Source organism: Salmo salar, chromosome ssa14 (assembly GCF_905237065.1).
Source record: "Salmo salar chromosome ssa14, Ssal_v3.1, whole genome shotgun sequence".
Lineage (NCBI taxonomy): Eukaryota > Metazoa > Chordata > Actinopteri > Salmoniformes > Salmonidae > Salmo > Salmo salar.
Window position 1 is genome coordinate 67,306,033 of NC_059455.1, and position 22,728 is coordinate 67,328,760.

The following is a 22,728-nucleotide window of genomic DNA, read 5'->3' on the forward strand; positions in this document are numbered from 1 at the left end:
ACCATTTTTATTTCCTTCACCAAAACCCTGCAACAAAATGGGAACTCCTCTTCCCTTAATATCATAGTTTGTACTACTGTAATAATATTGACAGTATGTTCATGTAGTAAGTAGTCTATTCAATTGACAAATTCAGTGAATATGAAGATATTGAAAAACGTTTTGTATTAAACTGTACCATTCCATTTGATGAGATGTTATTGTGTGTCCTGTCAGACTTCTCCACTGAGTTACACCATAGTGAGTCTCTACAGGGTGCTGGGAATTGTCTCCGCTCTTCTTCTTCTCATTACACTGACTGCATGGGCACAACTATCAGGCAAGAGCAACAATTCAGGTAAAATGTGTTTTTGTATGATATTGTAGTTCATTAAACATTCATTAAGCATGTAATGGGTTGGTCCCATGTTTCATGAGTTGAAATAAAAGATCAGAAATGTTCCAAATGCACAAAAAGCTAATTTCTCTCAAATGTTTTGCACAAATTTGTTTTCATCTCTGCTAGTGAGCATTTCTCATTTGCCAAGATAATCCATCCACCTGACAGGTGTGGGGTATCAAGAAGCTAATAAAACAGTGGGATCATGACACAGGTGCACCTTGTGCTGGCCACTCTAAAATGTGCACACAATACAATGCCACAGATGTCTAAAGTTTTGAAGGAGCGTGCATTTTGTCATGCTGACTGCAGGAATGTCCACCTGAGGTGTTGACAGAGAATTTAATGTTAATTTCTCTACCATAAGCCGCCTTCAAAGTTGTTTTAGAGAATTTGGCAGTACTTTCAACTGGTCTCACAACCGCAGACCACGTGTAACCACGCCAGCCCAGGACCTCTACATCTGAATCCAGCCACCCAGACAGCCGATGAAACTGTGGGTTTGCACAACTGAAGAATTTCTGCACAAACTGACAGAAACCATCTCAGGGAAGCTCATCTGCGTGTTCGTCGTCCTCACCAGGGTCTTGACCTAACTGCAGTTTGGCAGTTAGTGGGCAAATGCTCAGCTTCGATGGCCACTTGCACGCTGGAGAAGTGTGCTCTTTACAGATGAATCCTGGTTTCAACTGTACCGAGCAGATGGCGTTGTGTGGGTGAGCGGTTTGTTGATGTCAACATTTTGAACAGAGTGACCCATGGTGGCAGTGGGGTTATGGTATGAGCAGCCATAAGCTACGAACAATGAACACATTTTAATTTTATCGATGGCTGTTTGAATGCACAGAGATAGCGTGACGAGATCCTGAGGCCCATTGTCATGCCATTGATCCGCCGCCATCATCTCATGTTTCAGCATGATATTGCATGGCAACTTCTTGCAAGGATCTGTACACAATTTCTGGAAGCTGAAAATGTCCCCATGGCCTGAATACTCACCATGTCACCCATTGAGCATGTTTGGGATGCTCTGGATCAACGTGTATGACAGCATGTTTCAGTTCCCGCCAATATTCAGCAACTTCGCACAACCATTGAAAGGAGTGGGACAACATTCTACAGATCAACTCTATGCGAAGGAGATGTGTCGCGTTGCATGAGGTAAATGGTGGTCACGTCAGATACTGAATGGTTTTCTAATCCATAACGTATCTATGACCAACAGATGCATATCTGTATTTCCACTCATGTGAAATCCATAGGTTAGGGCCTAATGAAATTATTTCAATTGACTGATTTCCTTATACATATGAACTGTAACTCAGTAAAATCTTTGAATGAACACAGATAGCGCTTTCAGTTAGATTTTTTTGTTTTACATTTTTCTTTAGTTTTTACTTTTGACTATCATTCACGCACACGTGTAACTACACTGAACAAAAATATAAACGCAACATGCAACAATTTCAGTTTCTTCTTTAGGCTAGCTTGAGAAAAGCAACAGAAAATCCACAAACTAAAGAAAAGGAGGAGGGCTTTCATTGTGAAAACTGCAGTAAACCAAATTCAGAATAAAAGTGCTTTGAGAGAATCGGAGTGCTTCATACCAACTAGGAAGATGTTAAGTATGTAGTACATTTTCTCTCTTACGGCTGGCCAACTGGGTTTTGAAAGGCTATAGGATATTTTAGTTTGACTAATTTTCTTACTTATTAACTTTTTGATTTCATTACATTTTATGCAATATGCATAACACATATAATATGTTAGAGGAGCCTAGTGCTTCCATAAAGTGCTATCTATCCTTCAAGTACTGTCACGATGAAATGTTCCTCTTTCTCATCTAGTGGCAGTCATCTTGTGTCACTGTCTCCAAACATCCAGTAGATGTGAGTGTTTACTATAAATCTACCTGTCCTGTCACTCAGATAGTCTGTAGTTGTTTTTACTATTCAAACATCAGGTAGGCTGGAGTTAACTATTCAAACACATTAGGTAGGAAACTCCGTTAACCAAGTTATCTGTATCAACGTTTTAAAAAGTAGCCGTCATATTTTACAAAATGATTATTTCTGTGATAAGTCTACATTGCCTCATGTTGTATCATACTGTAGAAGTGTATAACTGTGGGGTTTTATACTTACACAAAATGACTACTGTCCTTTGTATTAAGAGTACATTAACATTTCATTGTAATACTTTTGTTCTGTCTTGCCATTACTTACTTGATTTCACCATGACTGAATCCAGCTACACTTCATTGAAACCTACTAAACCTTTTATTAAATCCTGTGTGAATTGGATGGAATACACATCCTTGTCACTCATCAGCCAGGGTGCTTTATTTCCCATTCAGAACTAAGTGGGAGCATAACCATTTTCCAATCCTTTAAAATAATGTTGTTGTAGAAAATGAACTGTTACAATAATAACAGCACATTCCATCTATTGTCTGAGTTTCATTCATATCGTGAAAGCTGCTGAGGTTAGGTGATAGGATGGGAGCTGATAGCATATCACAAAAGTAAAAAGGTTTTCTAGCATAATGCGCTATTGGGTGAAAAAGCCTGCATATAGAATCTGCTAGTGGTTTGTTATAAGTGAAGCATGGATTTTATCAAAGTGGTGTCTGTCCAAAAGCATATCATGCTCAGAATACCACACCTCGCAGAGAGAGAGAGAGAGAGCGAGAGGCAGCTAAAGCTTAAACTACTGTGGTCTGTGGTCAGCTTCTGTTCCCAAGGCTACAGTCCTACACCTGTTACCTGTGACACTTTCTCATGTTACACAATCTGCAGTCTGTGCAGGATCAAACAACTCATGTTCCAAAAACAGTGAGCCTGTTCATTTTGCTCAGAGAAATAAGACGTACAGTTTGTCAAAGTGCTTTGAGAATTTTATCATATTTTTTTTGCATTCAAGCAAAGTTTTTAAACATATGTTTTAGATATCTGTTCAAAAACAGAGGCCTGGTTGGCACTCATAGTTCCAGGGAAATGATAAATTAGATAAGAGGTAATAAAATGAAATCAAAGAAAAACAAAAGCATTCATTTACAAGCCATATTGATTGATTGATTTGATTTTGGATAATAAAACTCTTCGTTTTAAAAGTACAAAGAATCCCAGAGGATGACACACAATAGTGTAAGAACATTTATTTCCAATGTGGTCTTCTGTGTAGGACAAAAACAGGACACAACACAAGAAAAGACATGGAAATACATGGGCCAGTGGAGGCTGCTGAGGGGAGAACGGCTGATAATATTGTCTGGAACGGAGCAAATGGAATGGCATCAATCCATGTGTTTGATACTATTCCACTCCAGCCAATAGTACGAGCCCATCCTCCCCAATTAAGGTGCCACCAACCTCCTGTGACATGGGTCGATGATAAGTCGCTAACAAGCCTACACCATAACAAATTCACAATCAAAAGAAATTCAAGAATATTTCAGTAATTTTCCTATTTAGACCTGTAGACTTTTTCTGACAGAAGGGCTCTAACCTGACCTCTGAAAACCTTTCTGGACTGGGACAGCTTAATGACGAATGGGAGTCTATTCCACAGTTGAATTTAAGTATAAAAGAAAGAGCTCTGTGCCGCATCGTTGGCTCTGGGCACTTTGCAATTGCGGACACTGGCTCTTTCTTTGTACACAAATACATATGTAATAATCTTAAGATGTTTTCAGTGGAACTTTATAAGCATCTAGATCATGAAAGAATACCTGGAACCTTTATGTAATTTCTTTGTCAAAATCTGATTGGAGAACTGTATTTGTGCGTCTCCCAAAATTGGTATGGTCCAAAGTCGCATACTGGACCTCCTGTGGAACGATCAACACCAGGGAGTTAATTCTCAAGGGTTCAGAAATAGGTACAGTATAGTTGTTGCTTTATATTCAAGTATACAAAACTGCTTTAATACTTTATGTGGACTGAATTGGGGCAGCAATACTGCAAATGTAAACCAGGCTCTCATATGTGACTATTCATACTATGGACGTGATATTACATCAGTCAATCAATACATTCACAATGGAGATAACTGAGTAATCTAAAACAATCATTCTAGGGTGAAGGTAGGTTTAGCCTCAATTCATTTGAGTTTGTTTACAAATATAATCCATGTACAAATGTCAATGTGTATTTACACAACCAGGTATATCACCTATAAGTACTGTAATTCCACTAGACTTAACAAGTAATACACCAGTACGAGACATTTCAGCGCAGTATGTTCGGATCATAACATTCGTGTTTTGTCAACATGAATACACTATGGGGCCGTTTCCCGATAAAATAATTAAATATAAACTAAAAACCATGTTCAATGGAAAATGTCCATATCAAATGTTTTTTTAGTCAATGACTATTGGCTTAATCTATTCCCAGTAAACCGGCCCCAAGAGTTAAATTGGGCCGAAATGGAGATAGAAAATGAGTTCCACCACCTTCACAATGTTAGAAAATCTGATAGCATGGCAATGGATTATAAAATCATGCAACATAAAAAACATTTAGCACGAGCAAAAATGATAGTTTAACCCAAATACAACAGCTACTTACCGAGACAGATGATCTGACTGCCCTTCTTGCTTCTCCACGTCTCCCTGCAAACGTCACAACTCAGAACATAAACACCAATGCAGACATGACATCCCCCAACAGACAACTTCAAAAAGACTTGGAATCCTTCAATCAACCAACCCTGCATACTCCATCAAGAGATGCAGTGAAAACTAAGGGTGTCTCAAAGTGCTACAATGGTACACAATGTGTTTCTCTACGATTTATTTTGAGCAATTTAGGGAACAAATAATATTTAATTAAAGCTCATTCATTCAATCTATTTCAACTGAAGAGTTAAAAAGATAATGAAAACGCTAAAACATTTCCGCCACTAATTTCCTCCAAGTTGATAAAAGCCATCTTAAAATCCTTCTAAAGTAGTCGGCTGTTGTGTTGTACCAATCCTAAAATTAAATGATAATAATTACCAGACTGATCCTGTCTGTTCTCAGTGCCCATGCCTCTTTGTCTGAAATTAAAACAGAGGGTTTCACACTCTAGCAATCACAGGCTTTTCTATAATCCAATTTTGGATTGAATGTCAGACTCAAACCTTGTATCTGCATCAATAACCACAGGATGCCCTATAGGAAAAAACAATAGAATTAACACACTTAATATCCAGGTTGAAGAAAGCCTCATGATTCACTGATAATGTTCTTTGTCCATGGCCATTTGTTAATATTCACTCTCTGATCTCAAAAGCAGGTGGAGTAGACTGCAAAAGAACTGTCTAAATGTAGCAGACACTTGCCATAAAGGTCACTAGAACCACTACAGAGAGCCTGACTTGTGTGAAAGAGGGGAAAGAGGAACAAAGTCAAGAATTATCAACAGATTTTAATTCTCAACATTCCTGTGAATGAGAAAATATAGACCTACGAAATCCGTTTTTATTCCATTTGCTCAGAAAATGGCCTGATGGAATAAAATCTTGACTCCCATGTTTAGCCACCTATTGTATGGTGTAACAAAACAAACCATATAGGTCTGACCACTGAACTGTCTTACCTACACGACTACCCATGATCATAGGAATTACAACATGCCCTTAGTGTTTTTCAGTGGGCACTAGTAAGTTATAAAAAAGACTACATCTTGTACATTTATATCCTGCAAATGTACCAATTGATGGGGCGTGTGTCCCCTAAATTACAATGGTCATAACATCCTTTGCTGAGTACAATGGTATAAATTGTCTTGCACAAGATCATTTGGTGTTTGTTATACAGTATTGGCCCAATATTCATTGATTTGATCTTACCACGGTGCAGACACACAGCGATAGTGACAGCAACTATTATGGTGAGGAGAGCAGCTGCAGAGGCCCCATACATCAGCATTGTGCACATGGCATTGGAATCTATGGTGAAAATAAAGACAAAGAAGTCTAAATAAAGATATTTTCAAGTTTTATCTTTGTTTTCAGTGTTAAATCCCTTACTGAAAGAACAGGTGCAAACGCTTAGTAAATCTCGGGTCTAATGCAATTACCATTGTGCTGCAGCAGTGTTTTGGTGATATTTTGCCCCTCAAACTCCACCACACATGTAAACTCTGCTCGTCTGTCCCACTCCTCTGCCTGGACAAGAATCTGGTTCCTAGTGAACTCTGTGGCTGAATCACTGTTGTCTGTCCAGGTGGAGTCAGTGAGTCCACTCTCTTCTCTCCCGTCTATGAGCCAGAACACACGGACCTGAGACGGGACCACTTCCAACACCAAACACAGCAGAGGGATGAAGAAGCTGTCAACCTCTGGCGAAGAGACGATTTGGATGGTTGGAGCTTTAGTGCTGTTCCCTTCCCTTTCTCTCTCTAAGGACAAAATGGTCATCCTTTTAAACAATTATATTATTAACAATTACCAACTTGGTTTTCCTCATGGTAAACTGGTTATTTAAAATAAAATCAAAAACAATGACTGGATTTAGGATAAAAGAATATTCACTACTGTTCAAAGGCTTGTGGTCACTTAGAAATGTCCTTGTTTTTAAAAGAAAAGCACATGTTTTGTCCATTAAAATAATCAGATTGATCAGAAATACAGTGTAGACATTGTTAATGTTGTAAATGACTAATGTAGCTGGAAATGGCTGATTTTTCATGGAATATTTACATAGGCGAATAGAGGCCCATTATCAGCAACCATCACTCCTGTGTTCCAATGGCACGTTGTGTTAGCTAATGAAAGTTTCTCATTTTAAAAAGGCTAATTGATCAATAGAAAACACTTTTGCAATTATGTTAGCACAGTTGAAAACTGTTGTGCTGTTTAAAGCAGCAATAAAATTGGCCTTCTTTAGACTAGTTGAGTATCTGGAGCATCAGCATTTGTGGGTTTGATTACAGCTGAAAATGCCCAGAAACAAAGTACTTTCTTCTGAAACTCGTCAGTCTATTCTTGTTCTGAGAAATGAAGACTATTCCCCGCGAGAAATTGCCAAGAAACTGAAGATTTCGTACAACGCTGTGAATTAGTCCCTTCACAGAACAGCGCAAACTGGCGCTAACCAGAATAGAAAGAGGAGTGGGAAGCTTGTGGAAGGCTACCCGAAACGTTTCACCCAAGTTAAACAATTTAAAGGCAATGCTATCAAATACTAACTGAGTGTATGTAAACTTCTGACCCACTGGGAATGTGATGAAAGAAAAAAGCTGAAATAAAATCACTCAACTATTATTCTGACATTCCACATTCTTAAAATAAAGTGGTGATCCTAACTGACCTAAGACAGGCAATTTTTACTAGGATTAAATGTCAGGAAATGTGAAAAACTGATATATATATATATATATGTTAAATCAAAATATATTTTATATTTGAAATTCTTCAAAGTAGCCACCCTTTGCCTTGATGACAGCTTTGTACACTCTTGGCATCTCTCAACTAGTTTCATGAGGAATGCTTCTCCAACAGTCTTGAAGGAGTTCCCACACATGCTGAGCACTTATTGGATGCTTTTCCTTTACTCTGCAGTCCAACTCATCCCAAACAATCTCAATTGGGTTGAGGGCAGGTGATTGTGGAGGCCAGGTCATCTGATGCAGCACCGTCTTGGTCAAATAGCACTTACGCAGCCTGGAGGTGTGTTTTGGGTCATTGTCCTGTTGAAAAACAAATGAAGCTAACCAGATGGGATGGCGTATCGCTGATTCACGCAGTCTCCTCTGAACAATTGATGTTGAGATGGGTCTGTTCCTTGAACTCTGCAAAGCATTTATTTGGGCTGCAATCTAAGGTACAGTTAACTCTAATAAACTTATCCTCTGCAGCAGAGGTTACTCTGGGTCTTCATTTCCTGTGGCGGTCCTCATGACAGACAGCTTCATCATAGCGCTTGATGGTTTTTGTGACTGCACTTGAAGAAACTTTCAAAGTTCATGTCTTAAAGTAATGATGGACTGTCGTTTCTGTTTGCTTATTTGAGCTGTTCTTGCCATAATATGGACTTGGTCTTTCACCAAATAGGGCTATCTTCTGTGTACCACCCCTACCTTGTCACAAAACAACTGATTGGCTCAAACACATTAAGTTAAGAAATTCCACAACTGAACTTTTAACAAGGCACACCTGTTAATTGCAATGCATTCCAGGTGACTACCTCATTAAGCTGGTTGAGAGAATTCCAAGAGTGTGCAAAGCTGTCATCAAGGCAAAGGGTGGCTACTTTGAAATATCTCAAATATATATTTTGATTTGTTTAACACTTTTTTGGTTAATATATGATTCCATATGTGTTACTTCATAGTTTTGATATCTTCACAAAATAAAGAAAAACCCTGGAAAGAGTAGGTGTCTAAACTTTTGTCTGGTGCTATATATATATTGTTTCATTTAGATTTAACATTCAGTTTTGTGTTTATTTTTTAAAGGTTTATGTCATTATATACATTTTAGTTTTTTAGCACAAGATATTTTTCTAATTTAGTAAACTTTGTGAATAAATATGAACATACAAGACATTAAATTACCTGTCAAAATAATAACCTTAGAACCATTGCCAGAGTACACCATTCTGGAGTGAACAGCCAAACAGTAGTACATGCCAGAGTCGCTCACTTTTGCACTGGTGATTGTAACAGAACATAGGTTGTCCTGTTCCTGTTCCTTTGAAATGTTATCAACCTTTAAATGTGTACTCATGTGTGTTCCGGTCCTGGGGTCCACTTTTATCCAACTCACAGAGAAGCAGTAGGTGAGAATCTCACTCACATGGCAATTCAAGGTCACTGGATCACCAGCTTTCACCATCACCACTCCAGGTGTCTGGTTTATAACTGATGCTTGTGTAGCTAAAAACAGAATTAGGAATAACAAGAATATAACATATATTTCATCTAATTACTGTTTAGCATGTTTGGTACGTTTTCATAACTTTGTTAACTTTTTTTTCATGAATATACCAAGCATGGATACAGAACAGAGAAAAAAAGCTTAAATCACTGTCAACTTGTAAAAATATTTCGAAATTGAATCTTATACGTCTGCTTTGTCTAACCTAAGATGTTAATTATCTTGAAATTGCTTGATTATAACATGAACAAAACTACATTATAACCAGGTTATAGTTTTAATGTCATACTGTATTTCAGATCACTGTTTCATCTCACATACACGTAAGTTCATGAAAAACTTACAACGTAGGCAGACTAGAATACTGTGGATATTTCTTGAAATAAATGAATGTAGGACTATTCAGAGTAATGATGAAACAGTCTAAAGCCCTCACTGTCATCATGAGTTAGCGTTAGCCTAGCTGAATGTACCTTTTCTAAATTAATTATCGACACATTGTCAACGTGTGCAGAATATAGTGTCATACTTGCCTTTCAAGACATAGCTCCAGCACAGCAGAAGTAGCAGGGGGCCTGGCATTTTAGTTTCACTAAATTTGAAGGGCATCGTCTCTTTGAGTCCGTTGAGCAACCTTTAGGAGATGAAGATGTCTTGCCCCTAGGCCGAGCCTACATCTCAAAAAGCGAGACCGCCGTGACAACATCTTACAGGAAATGAACACATGAAAAGTCCTGCGTTATAACTCAAACTGTGAGCAAGAAAAGTTAGGTCAGATTCCAGCAAAGACAACAACAAAACATGTTTTTCGAATGAATGCGAGAAGATTGAGAAGATTGCACCGACCTAGCTTTTTTTCCCTCACTCTAAGAACATATTATAGGCCTAGTGTTCTGTAAAGTAGTATAGGCCGAAACTACTTTTTGTGAATTTTATTTGACATGGTCTTAATTCAATATTAATATTAGGCTATTTCCTCATTATTATATTTTATCTTATCAATAATCCTCGTTTTTAAACAATGCATCACTAAAAACGTTAGGTCAGAGGCCTGTATGCCAATATAGTATTGTTACATAATAATATTACAGTTATTATAATAGTTAACATTGCCTAATTATCTGAACTTACTATAATTATCTTTACTCATGGCTCTGCATGCAACTAATGATGATTCCAAGCCAAATCCCATTTACAAACGTGCATTACAGGCTGTTTTATTTCCAGGCGGCAATAAAAACAAAAGTAGAACAAAAAAAGTTTAAGAGAAACATTAGATAGCCTACATTCAAATAGAAAGTTACGTGCTTCATAATGCTTAGTTTTGTCTTATATAACAAAACAACAGTTGCAATGTTTAATATGAACACAATAATTCGGCTATAGTTCATAATCAAGTGGGGAAAAACAACATTGTATTGGATAGGCCTTGCCGATCATTTAAAAAAACGAAGAGCTACATACAGATCGAATGGCCAGAGTGACAATATATTCAGCCGTGTTTATGCTTACGTTCGTGAACTCCTGCCATTTATTTCTAACGTTGCTTGCCTTGATCTAACCACAAAGGGCGCAAGCGACGTTGCAACCGAGCGAGGAAAAATTGCTTGACTCGGCGCCTACACAAACTACCTGTTTACCATTGTGGTTTCTAGACCACCATGCTCATGGAAACTCTGAGATAGTGTGCATGACAATGCTTGCATTGCTGAACATGTCAGTCTGAACATATGTCCGGAAATCGCCAAAGGAGTTTGATTCAATTACAATAAAATGTTTAGGCTAAAACAAAAGAGATTAATTGAAATGACCTAAGTAAAACTGAAAATATGTCTAACGGAGAATTTTGTCTTCACTGTAAAGTCAAAGACTGCATGGCGATGGAGCTAAATGCGCTGATGCTCCAGTCATGCGTAAAGAAAACGTTCTCAGTCTTGGTGGAAAATATCAGCATTTACAACACAACTATGCTATGAGTTTGTGGCTGTCAAGAGTTAATATTTTGCATCAAGTCTTTAATGCAGTGTTTGACGGATGAATGAATGATCAAGAGGACCACAATGGAAATAAGTCCCAGACTGTGTGCTTGTTTTTTGTGGGGGTTTTTAATGGTCGAATGAATAAACTAAAACTGATGCTGAACTGTGAACTCCAATAATTTCCCCATAACATTCACATAGATGCTTCTAGATTAAAATAAAAAACATTTGGACTTACAATGATTGGGGGTGAACTTGAAGATATTTCAATCTATTTAAAAATACATGTTTTTTACGTTTATTTAACTAGGCAAGTCAGTTAAGAACAAATTCTTATTTACAATGACGCTGGGCCAATTGTACGCTGCCCTATGGTACTCCAAATCACAGCTGGTTGTGATACAGCCTGGTGTATTGATCTAATGCATTATAGACGCACAATTGGCACAAACAAGCGCGTTCAAATGCCAATGCCCGCGCGCCCTCTTTTGCTAAACATTTACGCCCGGTGGTTAGGCCACCATTTACCTTGTCTCTCGAGTCGCAGACAGTCGGAAGACACTACCATGGCTTATATCCTATCAAAGACAAATTATAAACGTATAAATCAACAGCCTACTTAGCTACATTAATAACAGGGTATTTACTTGTAGGTATTTACTTTTAGATTGTAACAATTGCTTGGATTTGCGGGCCTATTGAATAATGTGTTATGGCAACATGTACCGTTTATTTACCATGTCAGATAAAGTGTAGGCTATGGACCAATATCTGCAGGAGCTGTCAATACACTTACCCCTCGATTTTGCATATTTGGAAAAGGTGCAAAGACCTGCAAAAGTTTGTAACATTGCCATCCACACAAAGGGCTGTTCCGAGGTAGCTGCTGAGTCTAAAATCTTATTTTCCCACCTGTATTTGGGGAGTTTCTCCCATGATTCTCCACAGATCCTCTCAAGCTCTGTCAGGTTGGATGGGGATCGTTGCTACACAGCTATTTTCAGGTCTCTCCGGAGATGTTCAAGTCCGGGCTCTGGCTGGGCCACAAGGACATTCAGAGACATGTCCCGAAACCACTCCTGCGTTGTCTTGGCGATGTGCTTAGGGTCATTGTCCTTCTGGAAGGTTCTCCCATCTCCACAGAGGAACTCTGGAGCTCTGTCAGGGTGACCATTGGGTTCTTGGTTACCTCCCTCACCAAAGCCCTTCTCCCCCAATTGCTCAGATTGGCCGGGCGGCAAACTCCAGGAAGTCTTGGTGGTCCAAACTTCTTCCATTTAAGAATGATGGAGGCCACTGTATTTTGGGGACCTTCAATGCTGCAGAATGTTTTTGCTACCCTTCCCCAAATCTTTGCCTCGACACAATCCTGTTCGGAGCTCTACGGACAATTCCTTCGACCTCATGGCTTGGTTTTTGCTCTGACATGCACTGTCAACTGCAGGACCTTATATAGACAGCTGTGTGCCTTTCCAAATAATTTCCAATCAATTGAATTTACTACAGGTGGACTCCAATGAAGTTGTAGAAACATCTCAAGGATGATCAATGGAAACAAGATGCACCTGAGCTCAATTTCGAGTCTCATAGCAAAGGGTCTGGATACTTATGTACTGTAAATAAGATATTTCTGTTTTTTATTTTTGAAAGAAAAAGAAATGTGCAAAAAATTCAAAAAAACCATTTTTGCTTTGTCATTATGGGGTAATATGTGTAGATTGATGAGAAAAACATATTTAATCAATTTTAGAATAAGGCTATAATGTAACACAATACGAAAAAAATGAAGCAGTACGAATACTTTCCGAATGCACTGTATATTGGAAATTCTGTGACTATTCAGTCAATATCTTTTCAACCAAGCATGCCATGATTAGAACAATGATATATTCTGAATCAGGGGAAGATGGAGAAAATTACACCCCCCCCCCCCAACAAAAAACAATGCTATTAAAAATGTTATTGAACAACAACAAAAAAATCTCCATCCTCCCCTGATTCAGAATATATAACTATCATAGTCATGGCATGCTTTGTGTAAGAGCTATTGAAGATTGAAACTCACACACACTATATATATATATACATACATACATACATACATACACACACACACACACCAAAAAGCGTGGATTTTTCTCCATCCACCCCTGATTCAGAATATACCATCCTTCATAGGCATGACATGCTTAGTTCAATAGCTATTGAGAGAGAAAACCGAATATCCACCGAATGTCCAATATAAAACACAATTTACCTCGGTTCAAAACCAGCAATTACGCATGTGTTGTAGCCTATACATAACTGTGGCTAAAACTGGACCCCTCGAGCTAATAAAGCCTAAATGTCAGGATCAATACTTTAGATGACAATAAATAGACCGGTTTAAGAAGGAGCCAATAATGGACAGTCTAAACAAGCGATGCAAGCATTGTGTCAATAATATAGTACTAGGGGGTAACTAGCCCTCAGGGGGTAGCTAGCCGCCCCGTAATTCACATTAAGACCACAAGATATTACCAAATGATTTCCCCAACACTTTCCCTGGCTGACACTACTCTTGCTCAACCAAAAATGTCCTGTGTCATTACAACTTTTGGAGATATTTCAACAAAACGCGTGTGGTAAGTTGATCAAATTTATTTCAATTTAGAAAAAGTTGTAGATATATTCCAATGAAGTTAGATCTATAAATGTTTTTTTTTTTTTTAAATATACAAGTAGGAAAGCCTTGAGATAAACAATCCATTTGTTTAGAGAGAACATTTTTAATGAATTTTTACTAAAGTAGTAATATGTTGGATGAGTGTGTTGAGGGCAACTCGAGGGTAACTGGCCCCTTTATGGTTATGAATGGGTTTCTACCTGTCATTTAGACAATGAATAGGCCAGTTAGCGCTAGTTTATGCTAACTTGAGTTGTGCTCCAATTTCACTTGGGATAGCTTTATTTGTTACCTATGTACAAGTTAGAATTGTGCAATAGCAGAGCATAAGAGAGTTGCCACATCAATGTTACACTGAATTAATTAGTTAAGTTATTGTTATTAAATGTTATATTCCATTCCAATATTATATTCCAATGAATATTGTTTTTAATGAATTAAAAAATATTGAAAACCTTTTGCTCCTGAATGTCATTTTAAAGACTGCTGGGATCTAAAATCTTGCATTATTCAAATGCTATTTAGTGCAATTGTACATAATGGATTGTATGGGAAAGGAACAACAAATATCGAACAAGAAAATGAATGTGCAGGTGAGTAAAAAAAAAAAAAAAAGAGGAGACTTTCCATCAAATCTCCTCATAGTCAGGATATTAATGGTGACACGTGCAACACCATTTTCCCCCCATATTTTATTAAAATAATTAAAATATTAAAATTATTTTATTAAAATAATAAAATAAGACAACTAGACTTAGCTTTTAAGTATTACTTACTAAAGAAAAAAATGGGTATTTTTTGTTTTTTGGTTTTTTAACGCCCCTTCTCTAAAACATGAAATAACTAAAATACTGTAGCCATTTATTTACATGACCTTTATCCACATACCAACTTTTCTCCAAACATTGCTTTTTTTGTGTCAGCAATTAGACATTGTTCTTAGTCTGGGCTAGTTACCCCCATTACCCTAACCCGTTTCGTCCTCACGATTATCCCTTGAGAAATTCTTCATTGGAGGTTTTCTCAGCGTTGATAGGGCGAGATATGTTTGAGCAGTTGTTAAACTGCCTAGTTCAAAATTGCCGCCGGTATAGGCATGTAACGCCCATCTGACTATCCAAGATAGCGGCTGCGGTGGCAAATTGGTTTAAACTACATGAGAAGAAAATGACGGTCCGTTATAATAAGCGTTTCTCTTGTCATTTCCTTAATGACCTTCTGTAAACCGTCCCAACGAGAATTGACCAGAGAGAGATTGACTGAAGATAAATTCTGTGGAGGGAGCAAGATCAAGTCATGACCAGGTAAAACTGATTCTTTATCTACAGTACATGTCCGCACCTGTCATGAGCTCTGAGGCGCAGGGTTGCAGGCAGATGTTGGGGTTTATGCATCATGTAGGTTAACGTTTGTTTTATACCCAGCAAGCTGATCCAGCATATCAAACAAATGAATGGTTTAACAATATGTAACTTTTTCCCCAGGTAATTTATTTGCACGTTATAGGCAACACTCATCCAGGTATCACCTGTGAGGTGGTTTCGCCTGCAAGGTATGTGTGAAAAGTCTACCCAATGGTTTGATTTGTAATTAAAAGCTTAGGCTATGAGAAGCTTTTCTGTCATTTTGTAGATATCAAGTGGCCATCTTAGTTTCAGGTTTTGATCAATTCAATTTGGCTAGGCCTACCTATTCAAATATTATAATCGGCATTGTTTTGTTTCCAAAAACGGATAGTCAAGTAATATGTCTGCCAGAATGCTCTGCTGAAGTTGAGTTAGTAGTGGTTGATGCCAGTAAAAGCCAGACTGGGTTTTAAGTTGACAATGGCATTGAAAAAAATGTGTTAACATGAATTGTAATGAAGGGAAAATGTAATGATGTGACCTCAAGTCGTATAGCCTACAATATTGTGTTAAAAGCAACAGAGGATAATATAAACGTTGGTTAGTCTAACCGGTTTTCCTCCTGTAGATGGCGCCTGTTGATCACTAGAGATCAGTCCACTGACAGCAATCTGTTGATCAACGGTGTGTGTTCACTTCGCTGAACAGGGGCAATACAATTGTGTGGGAGAAAGCAGGCCAGGCGTTTTTCATCTGGGAGCGCCATGAGCAAATGTTTACGGTCAGAGTTTTCCTCTTGTGGGCACGATTTATTTCGCTCGTAGCGAGAAGAGAGCTTGCTACCTTAGTGGCGTAGGTAGGCTTCTACAACAAGCAGACCGTCTACCTGAACTCAAGGGCGCTCTGGTTAGATCAACGGGAGGGAAATATAAACAAACACGGTGAAGGTACACAATCCTCTGCACTTTGAGATGTGGGTAAGAAAGCTGTGTCGAGTAGGGCATTTTAGTAGCTTTTGTTCAATTCATTTGCACAACACGTTAAATATGGCTATATAGCTAGTTATGCACTTTAAATTTGCACATTTCAACCAGCACAACGAGGATGTCGTTAGCCTGCTAACGTTTGCTAGCTCACCCTTTTTTTTTCAGTGAGTGTTTTGATTGCAAACAGCCCATGTTATAGCCAGCATTCTCATGGGAGCCTGCACATGTTTCTGTAATTTGCCTTGTAACTGGAAACGGAACAAAACAACCGATGCACATGTGTGATAATGCACGCTTGTATTTTGCAAATGATTCCGAATGACTTTTGCCCGCTGTATACGTAGAGAACGCAACACTTCTGGGATGAATATAGGAAACCATGTGCTTCCCTCTGCCTGTGGCGGACTCTCGCTGTGGAATGTATTGACTGTTTTCCATGCTCTTGGACTTGGTTGTTATTGTAACGTTATGCAACTTGCTTCCAGCGTTCCCTCTGGAGTTCAACGTTTGTGGGTGTTGAGTAATATCAGCAGTGAAAATATCAGCTATGTTCACTGGCACATAACCTTTGCCCTGTCTGTTTTCCTGGCAACGTTTCCAAACTAACTCATAACATGGCGAAACGTGTTATGATTGTCTACACTCGGTCTCAAACGTGAGTCTACCCCCTGATTCCACTGCTGCACAGAGATCGAGAATAGGCTACATCTGTAACAAAGTGATTTGAATGCCTTTTTTGTTATTCTGTGGCCGACCTAATGCCAAGGGAAAGCCATGATTGGCTGCAAATATAAAGGCAAGGAAGTCATAATTGACTGACTATTGTATTTATGGAGAGGGAGGGTCTTCTTGTTCTTACCTACTGAGGTGGAAAATCGGATAGATGGTTGAAGTGTGCATCAGAGGGGCACAAACAATTGCTTCTGCCCTTTTGAGGAGGAATTCCACAGCTCTTGAAACTAAAGCTTGCACAGCACAATCATCTTGTATGAACTCTGCTTCCGCCTCAGGACATGCTTGCTGATGCTTTTAACCTGGCAGGTAGTCGTTGTCCAACCCTTTCATCTGACAGTATTGTTCATAAGTGTGTTTTTTCCCCCTCAGATCTTTGTATCATGAGTCAATGAGTAATGTTTGATAGCAGATAAAGGGGTGTGGTGGGCAGAAGTGCAGGTATCTGCTGGTTTGTCTAGTTAAGAGAGGCTTTGTATGCTTCATTCACACACGTGTCACCAAGCAACGTGTCAGCTATGTACAGTCTTGTATCATGAACCTTTTTGTAAATGACTATAGTATTTGTTGATTTAAAGTGGAACTGACATGATGCTATCAGGTTGTAAATCTCAGCTGGCCTGGTACATTGTTTGCTGCCTCAAGCCAATCGGGATGCACTGTTTCAGTTTTAATGCCTCAATACTTTGGACAAAAATGGTTGAATGTAACGAAGGCTGGGAATGTCAATACAATCATACTAGCATAGGCAATGATAACGAGTCAGTCATAACGTGGCTAATAGGATACTGTATCTATTTATGTATTGATTTATTTTAGCAAGCTAAAAACACAGGGCCTAATGTTAGCTATAAATGCAACATGTAAAGTGTTGGTCCTATGTTTCATGAGCTGAAATAAAAGATCCCAGAAATGTTCCATACTCACAAAATGCACATTTGTCAAGTTTTGTGCAGAAATTTGTTTGCATTTCTCCTTTGTCAAGATAATCCATCCACCTGACAGGTGTGGCATATCAAGAAGCTGATTAAACAGCATGATCATTACACAGGTGCACCTTGTGCTGGGGGTTAATAAAAGGCAACTCTAAAAGGTGCAGTTTTGTCACACAATACAATGCCAAAGATGTTTTGAGGGAGCATGCAATTGGCATGCTGACTACAGGAATGTCCACGTGAGCTGTTGCCAGATAATTTAATGTTAATTTCTCTATCATAAGCCGCCTCCAATGTCGTTTTAGAGAATTTGGCAGAACGTCCAACTGGCCTCACAACCACAGACCACGTGTATGGCGTTGTGTCTGCGAGCGGTTTGCTGATGTCAAAGTTGTGAACAGAGTGCCCAATGGTGGCGGTGGGCATAAGCTATGAACAACCAGCACAATTGCATTTTATCAATGGCAATTTGAATGCACAGAAATATCATGCGATCCTGAGGGCCTTTTTATTTTTTAACCTGTTATGGCTAGGGGGCAGTATTTTCACGGCTGGATAAAAAAACATACCCGATTTAATCTGGTTACCACTCCTACCCAGTAACTAGAATATGCATATACTTATTACATATGGATAGAAAACACTCCAAAGTTTCTAAAACTGTTTGAATGGTGTCTGTGAGTATAACAGAACTCATTTGGCAGGCAAAAACCTGACAAGGTTTCAGGCAGGAAGTGGCCTGTCTGACAAGGTGTCGTTCTTCTTGTCTCTGTTTATTGAAGAGTGAGGATCTTAGCTGTCCCGTGACACTTCCTACGGCTGCCATAGGGTCTCAGAAGGCGGTAAAAAGCTGAATCGTGGCTTTGCAGGCTCTGGCTGAAAAAAAGTAGCGCGTTTGGGTAGTGGCTGGTTACAGTACTGTGAGACTCAGGCTCGTGCCCGCGTCGACCGAAAGCTTTGTTTACTTTCCTCAGTTTAGCTAAAAGGAGATTCCTGGTCAGAATATTATCGCTTTTTTACGAGAAAAATGGCATAAAAATGGATTTTAAACAGCGGTTGACATGCTTCGAAGTACGGTAATGGAATATTTAGATTTTTTTTGTCACGAATTGCGCCATGCGCACGACCCTGATTTACCATTTCAGATAGTCTCTGGGACGCACGAACAAAACGCCGCTATTCGGATATAACGATGGATTATTTTGGACCAAACCAACATTTGTTATTGAAGTAGCAGTCCTGGGAGTGCATTCTGACGAAGACAACAAAAGGTAATGAAACTTTTATAATAGTAAAGCTGATATTGGTGAGTGCTAAACTTGCCGGGTGTCTAAATAGCTAGCCCGTGATGCCTGGGCTATGTACTTAGAATATTGCAAAATGTGCTTTCACCAAAAAGCTATTTTAAAATCGGACATATCGAGTGCATAGAGGAGGTCTGTATCTATAATTCTTAAAATAATTGTTATGCTTTTTGTGAACGTTTATCGTGAGTAATTTAGTAAAATGTTAGCTAATTCCCCGGAAGTTTGCGGGGGTATGCTAGTTCTGAACGTCACATGCTAATGTAAAAAGCTGTTTTTTGATATAAATATGAACTTGATTGAACAAAACATGCATGTATTGTATAACATAATGTCCTAGGGTTGTCATCTGATGAAGATCATCAAAGGTTAGTGTTGCATTTAGCTGTCTTCTAGGTTTTTGTGACATTATATGCTAGCTTGAAAAATGGGTGTCTGATTATTTCTGGCTTGGTACTCTGCTGACATAATCTAATGTTTTGCTTTCGTTGTAAAGCCTTTTTGAAATCGGACAGTGTGGTTAGATAAAGGAGAGTCTTATCTTTAAAATGCTGTGAAATAGTCATATGTTTGAAAAATGGAAGTTTTTGTATTTTAGAGGAGTTTGTATTTCGCGCCACGCCCATCATTGGATAATAGAGCAGGTGTTCCGCTAGCGGAACGTCTAGATGTAAGAGGTTGGATCTGTCACCAACAGATGCATTTCTGTATTCCCAGTCATGTGACATCCATAGCTTAGGGCATAATTAATTTATTTCAATTGTCTGATTTCCTCATATGAATTATAACTCAGTAAAATCTTTGAAATTGTTGCATGTTGCATTTATATTTTTTTTCAGTATAGCTAGCTGCTGGGAGGATGATGTCATTGGGTGAGTGGACAACTTTTCCCCCCATATCGTTTTTTGGTGTCTACAGCTAGAGATGCAGGTGTCATTTGGTTAGCTAGCAAAACATGTGAATCACTTTGCTAGGTAGCTATGCTGAACTTTAACAACTGTTATCCACAGTTAGCCTATCTCTTAGTTGTCAATCAAATCAAATCAAATGTATTTATATAGCCCTTCGTACATCAGCAGATATCTCAAAGTGCTGTACAGAAACCCAGCCTAAAACCCTAAACAGCAAGCAATGCATGTGAAAGAAGCACAGTGGCTAGGAAAAACTCCCTAGGAAAAACTCCCTAGAAAGGCCAAAAACCTAGGAAGAAACCTAGAGAGGAACCAGGCTGAGGGGTGGCCAGTCCTCTTCTGGCTGTCAATGAAATGTATTTGGCGTCCGTCAAATGGGCGGCAAGGCAGGTTCCGACTCAGTTGTCAAAATGTGGTTTGGGACAAGCATGAATTGGCAGGCAAGCTGCAGAAAGGCAAGCGGGCAACTATTCTCCATCGACAAGCTGAAAAGGTTTTGAGAGGGTTTATCTACCGTTCACTCGTTAGATTTGAGCTCCTATCTCACTCTTGCTAACATTAGTTGATCTTGTTGTTGATGTGCATAGGCAACTGAGTGAGAGAGAGCCTACCTCATTGTTTGATCAATAAGACTGTAAAGTTCCCAAATCTAAGAGGACTCCTGTGGAATTTGCATATTTGCAGTAATCCATTCGGGTGTATTTTGTGGCTTTTGGCGAATGCTTTCTAATGATCTAAAGTCACGCTGTTACTGCTGCCTGTAAACACGCAGCCCAGTTTAAAGTGAATGATGGCAGGCCTGTGTGGAAAATGGCTTATTTTCATATAGGCCTACCGTAGCTCTGATTGGCTATTGCTGTGTAGAGTCCGGTCCTGGACAAGACGGATGTTTTTATTATGGTTTATTTAGTGCAGTGTCTATTAATTGTCCAAACGCGCAGCCGCTTTATAACTCTCTATATTGCTATAGAATTTTCACAAATACCTTACTTTAATAGAATGTTGGGGATTGAAGTAGAGTATGAAAACGGTCATATGTTTATTTAACTAGGCAAGTCAGTTAAGAACAAATTATTATTTACAATGACGGCCTACACCGGCCAAACCCGGACGACGCTGGGCCAATTGTGCGCCGCCCTATGGGACTCCCAATCACGTCCGGATGTGATGCCCTTGTTCGGATCCAGGCTGTGTCTGTAGTGATGCCTCAAGCACTGAGATGCAGTGCCTTAGGCTGCTGCGCCACTCAGGAGCCCCAAAATGTGGGTGTATATGAACAGATTTTAATACAATTTCATGTTGCTAAAACGCTGTCAGTTCCACTTTAAATCTGACTTTGTTATTATAATGAGTAATTAAGGAATGTCAAGTTACAAGTTAATTGACACGAGAACTCGAGAAATGCCAACTCTACAGAGCACCAATGGCTAAATTACTTCTGGACATGAGCGGTTTGTACAGTTCTTCCTCCTTCTCACCTTTCTATGCTCTGGGCTGGTCAGATCTGCTGTAGTCATGGCAACCCCACAGGGGCCTAGGGGATCAAAGCCTTCACTGAGCCATTCCAGATTTTCCTCTCGCTTTCACGCTCTCTCTCTGTCCCGCTCTCTCGACGCCATATATACATACCCATATACCCAGACAAAGACAAGTCTTCTCTTTCTTTGCAGCTGGGGTTACCCCTACCTAGGGCTATAAAGGTCATGACATTTTGTCATGCGAAAGACTGCCCGTCTCAAGGGTAATTCACAGTTAATGAACATAAACGTGTTTAGCATCTCGAGACCTCCACACATACAAGCTGCGTACAAGCCGCTGATGCGTGCCGTTGGAACATCTACATTTAAAGAAGTATAATACATCAATTGAATATATATACCATAATGAATCCATTGTTTGTTTTAGGTAGGTCTAAAGAAACATGATATGAAGAAAATGTATTTCAGATGAACAGAATATGGGTTGGCCTATTTATTGTATGTTATCTGGCTATGCCAAATGCCACAGGCTTGTTCATTTAGCAGACAAGATATGTCATTATTTTATATGAATTTATAGTAAGAAGAATATAATTGAACTTAGCTGAATAAAATTGAAAGGATATTTTTCCCATTCCATAGCGAGTGCGCATATGAAGGCTATGTTGAGTGTAAAAGGGATTATTTGAAACAGGTTCTATAGGCTACGCTAGATTTAAAGTTGCCAAATAACAATAGTTGTTAATGATACAAACCTTACATGCTGACCAGACCGCACGTGCGCATGTTGATTTTTGTCAAGCCACCCCAGACGCACTCAGGACACACAGGTTGAAATATCAAAGCAAACTCTGAACCAACTATATTAATTTGGGGACAGGTCGAAAAGTATTAAACATTTATGGCAATAGCTAGCTAGCTTGCTGTTGCTAGCTAATTTGTCCTGGGATATAAACATTGGGTTGTTATTTTACCTGAAATGCACATGGTCCTCTACAACAATTAATCCACAGATAAAAGGGTAACGTTAAACCAAGTTAGTTTCTAGTAATCTCTCTTCAGGCTTCCTCTCCTTTGGACTTTGGCAGTTTAACTTTAACCTCTACAGGATCGGTGTTTCCCCCTGCGTGACGGTTGAGCTAATG

General features: G+C 39.0%; 2 protein-coding genes across 14 annotated transcripts in view; one reads left to right on the forward strand and one right to left on the reverse strand.

The window, feature by feature from the left end:
• Positions 1–3,521: 3,521 nt before the first annotated feature.
• LOC106569873 (uncharacterized) lies at positions 3,522–17,306 on the reverse strand. Its single transcript, XM_045694727.1, has 9 exons — positions 17,083–17,306; positions 9,781–9,953; positions 8,926–9,246; positions 6,448–6,768; positions 6,218–6,316; positions 5,507–5,537; positions 5,382–5,422; positions 4,951–4,994; positions 3,522–4,208 (listed from the first exon to the last, which is right to left on the reverse strand). Exons 2-9 carry the CDS (start codon positions 9,854–9,856, stop codon positions 4,119–4,121), a joined length of 1,023 nt encoding a protein of 340 aa, XP_045550683.1. The 5' UTR covers positions 9,857–9,953; positions 17,083–17,306; the 3' UTR covers positions 3,522–4,118.
• LOC106569872 (semaphorin-4A) overlaps positions 14,797–22,728 on the forward strand; it is a 51,679-nt gene continuing 43,747 nt past the window's right edge. For 4 of the 13 annotated variants that reach the window (XM_014141572.2, XM_045694723.1, XM_045694724.1 and 1 more), the window contains exon 1: positions 15,906–16,214. The gene's annotated coding sequence lies outside the window, so the exon portion shown is untranslated. Of the gene's footprint in view, positions 15,196–15,375; positions 15,444–15,899; positions 16,215–22,728 lie in introns of those variants that run through there. The other 9 variants (XM_014141573.2, XM_045694725.1, XM_014141568.2 and 6 more) reach the window with 6 other exon arrangements.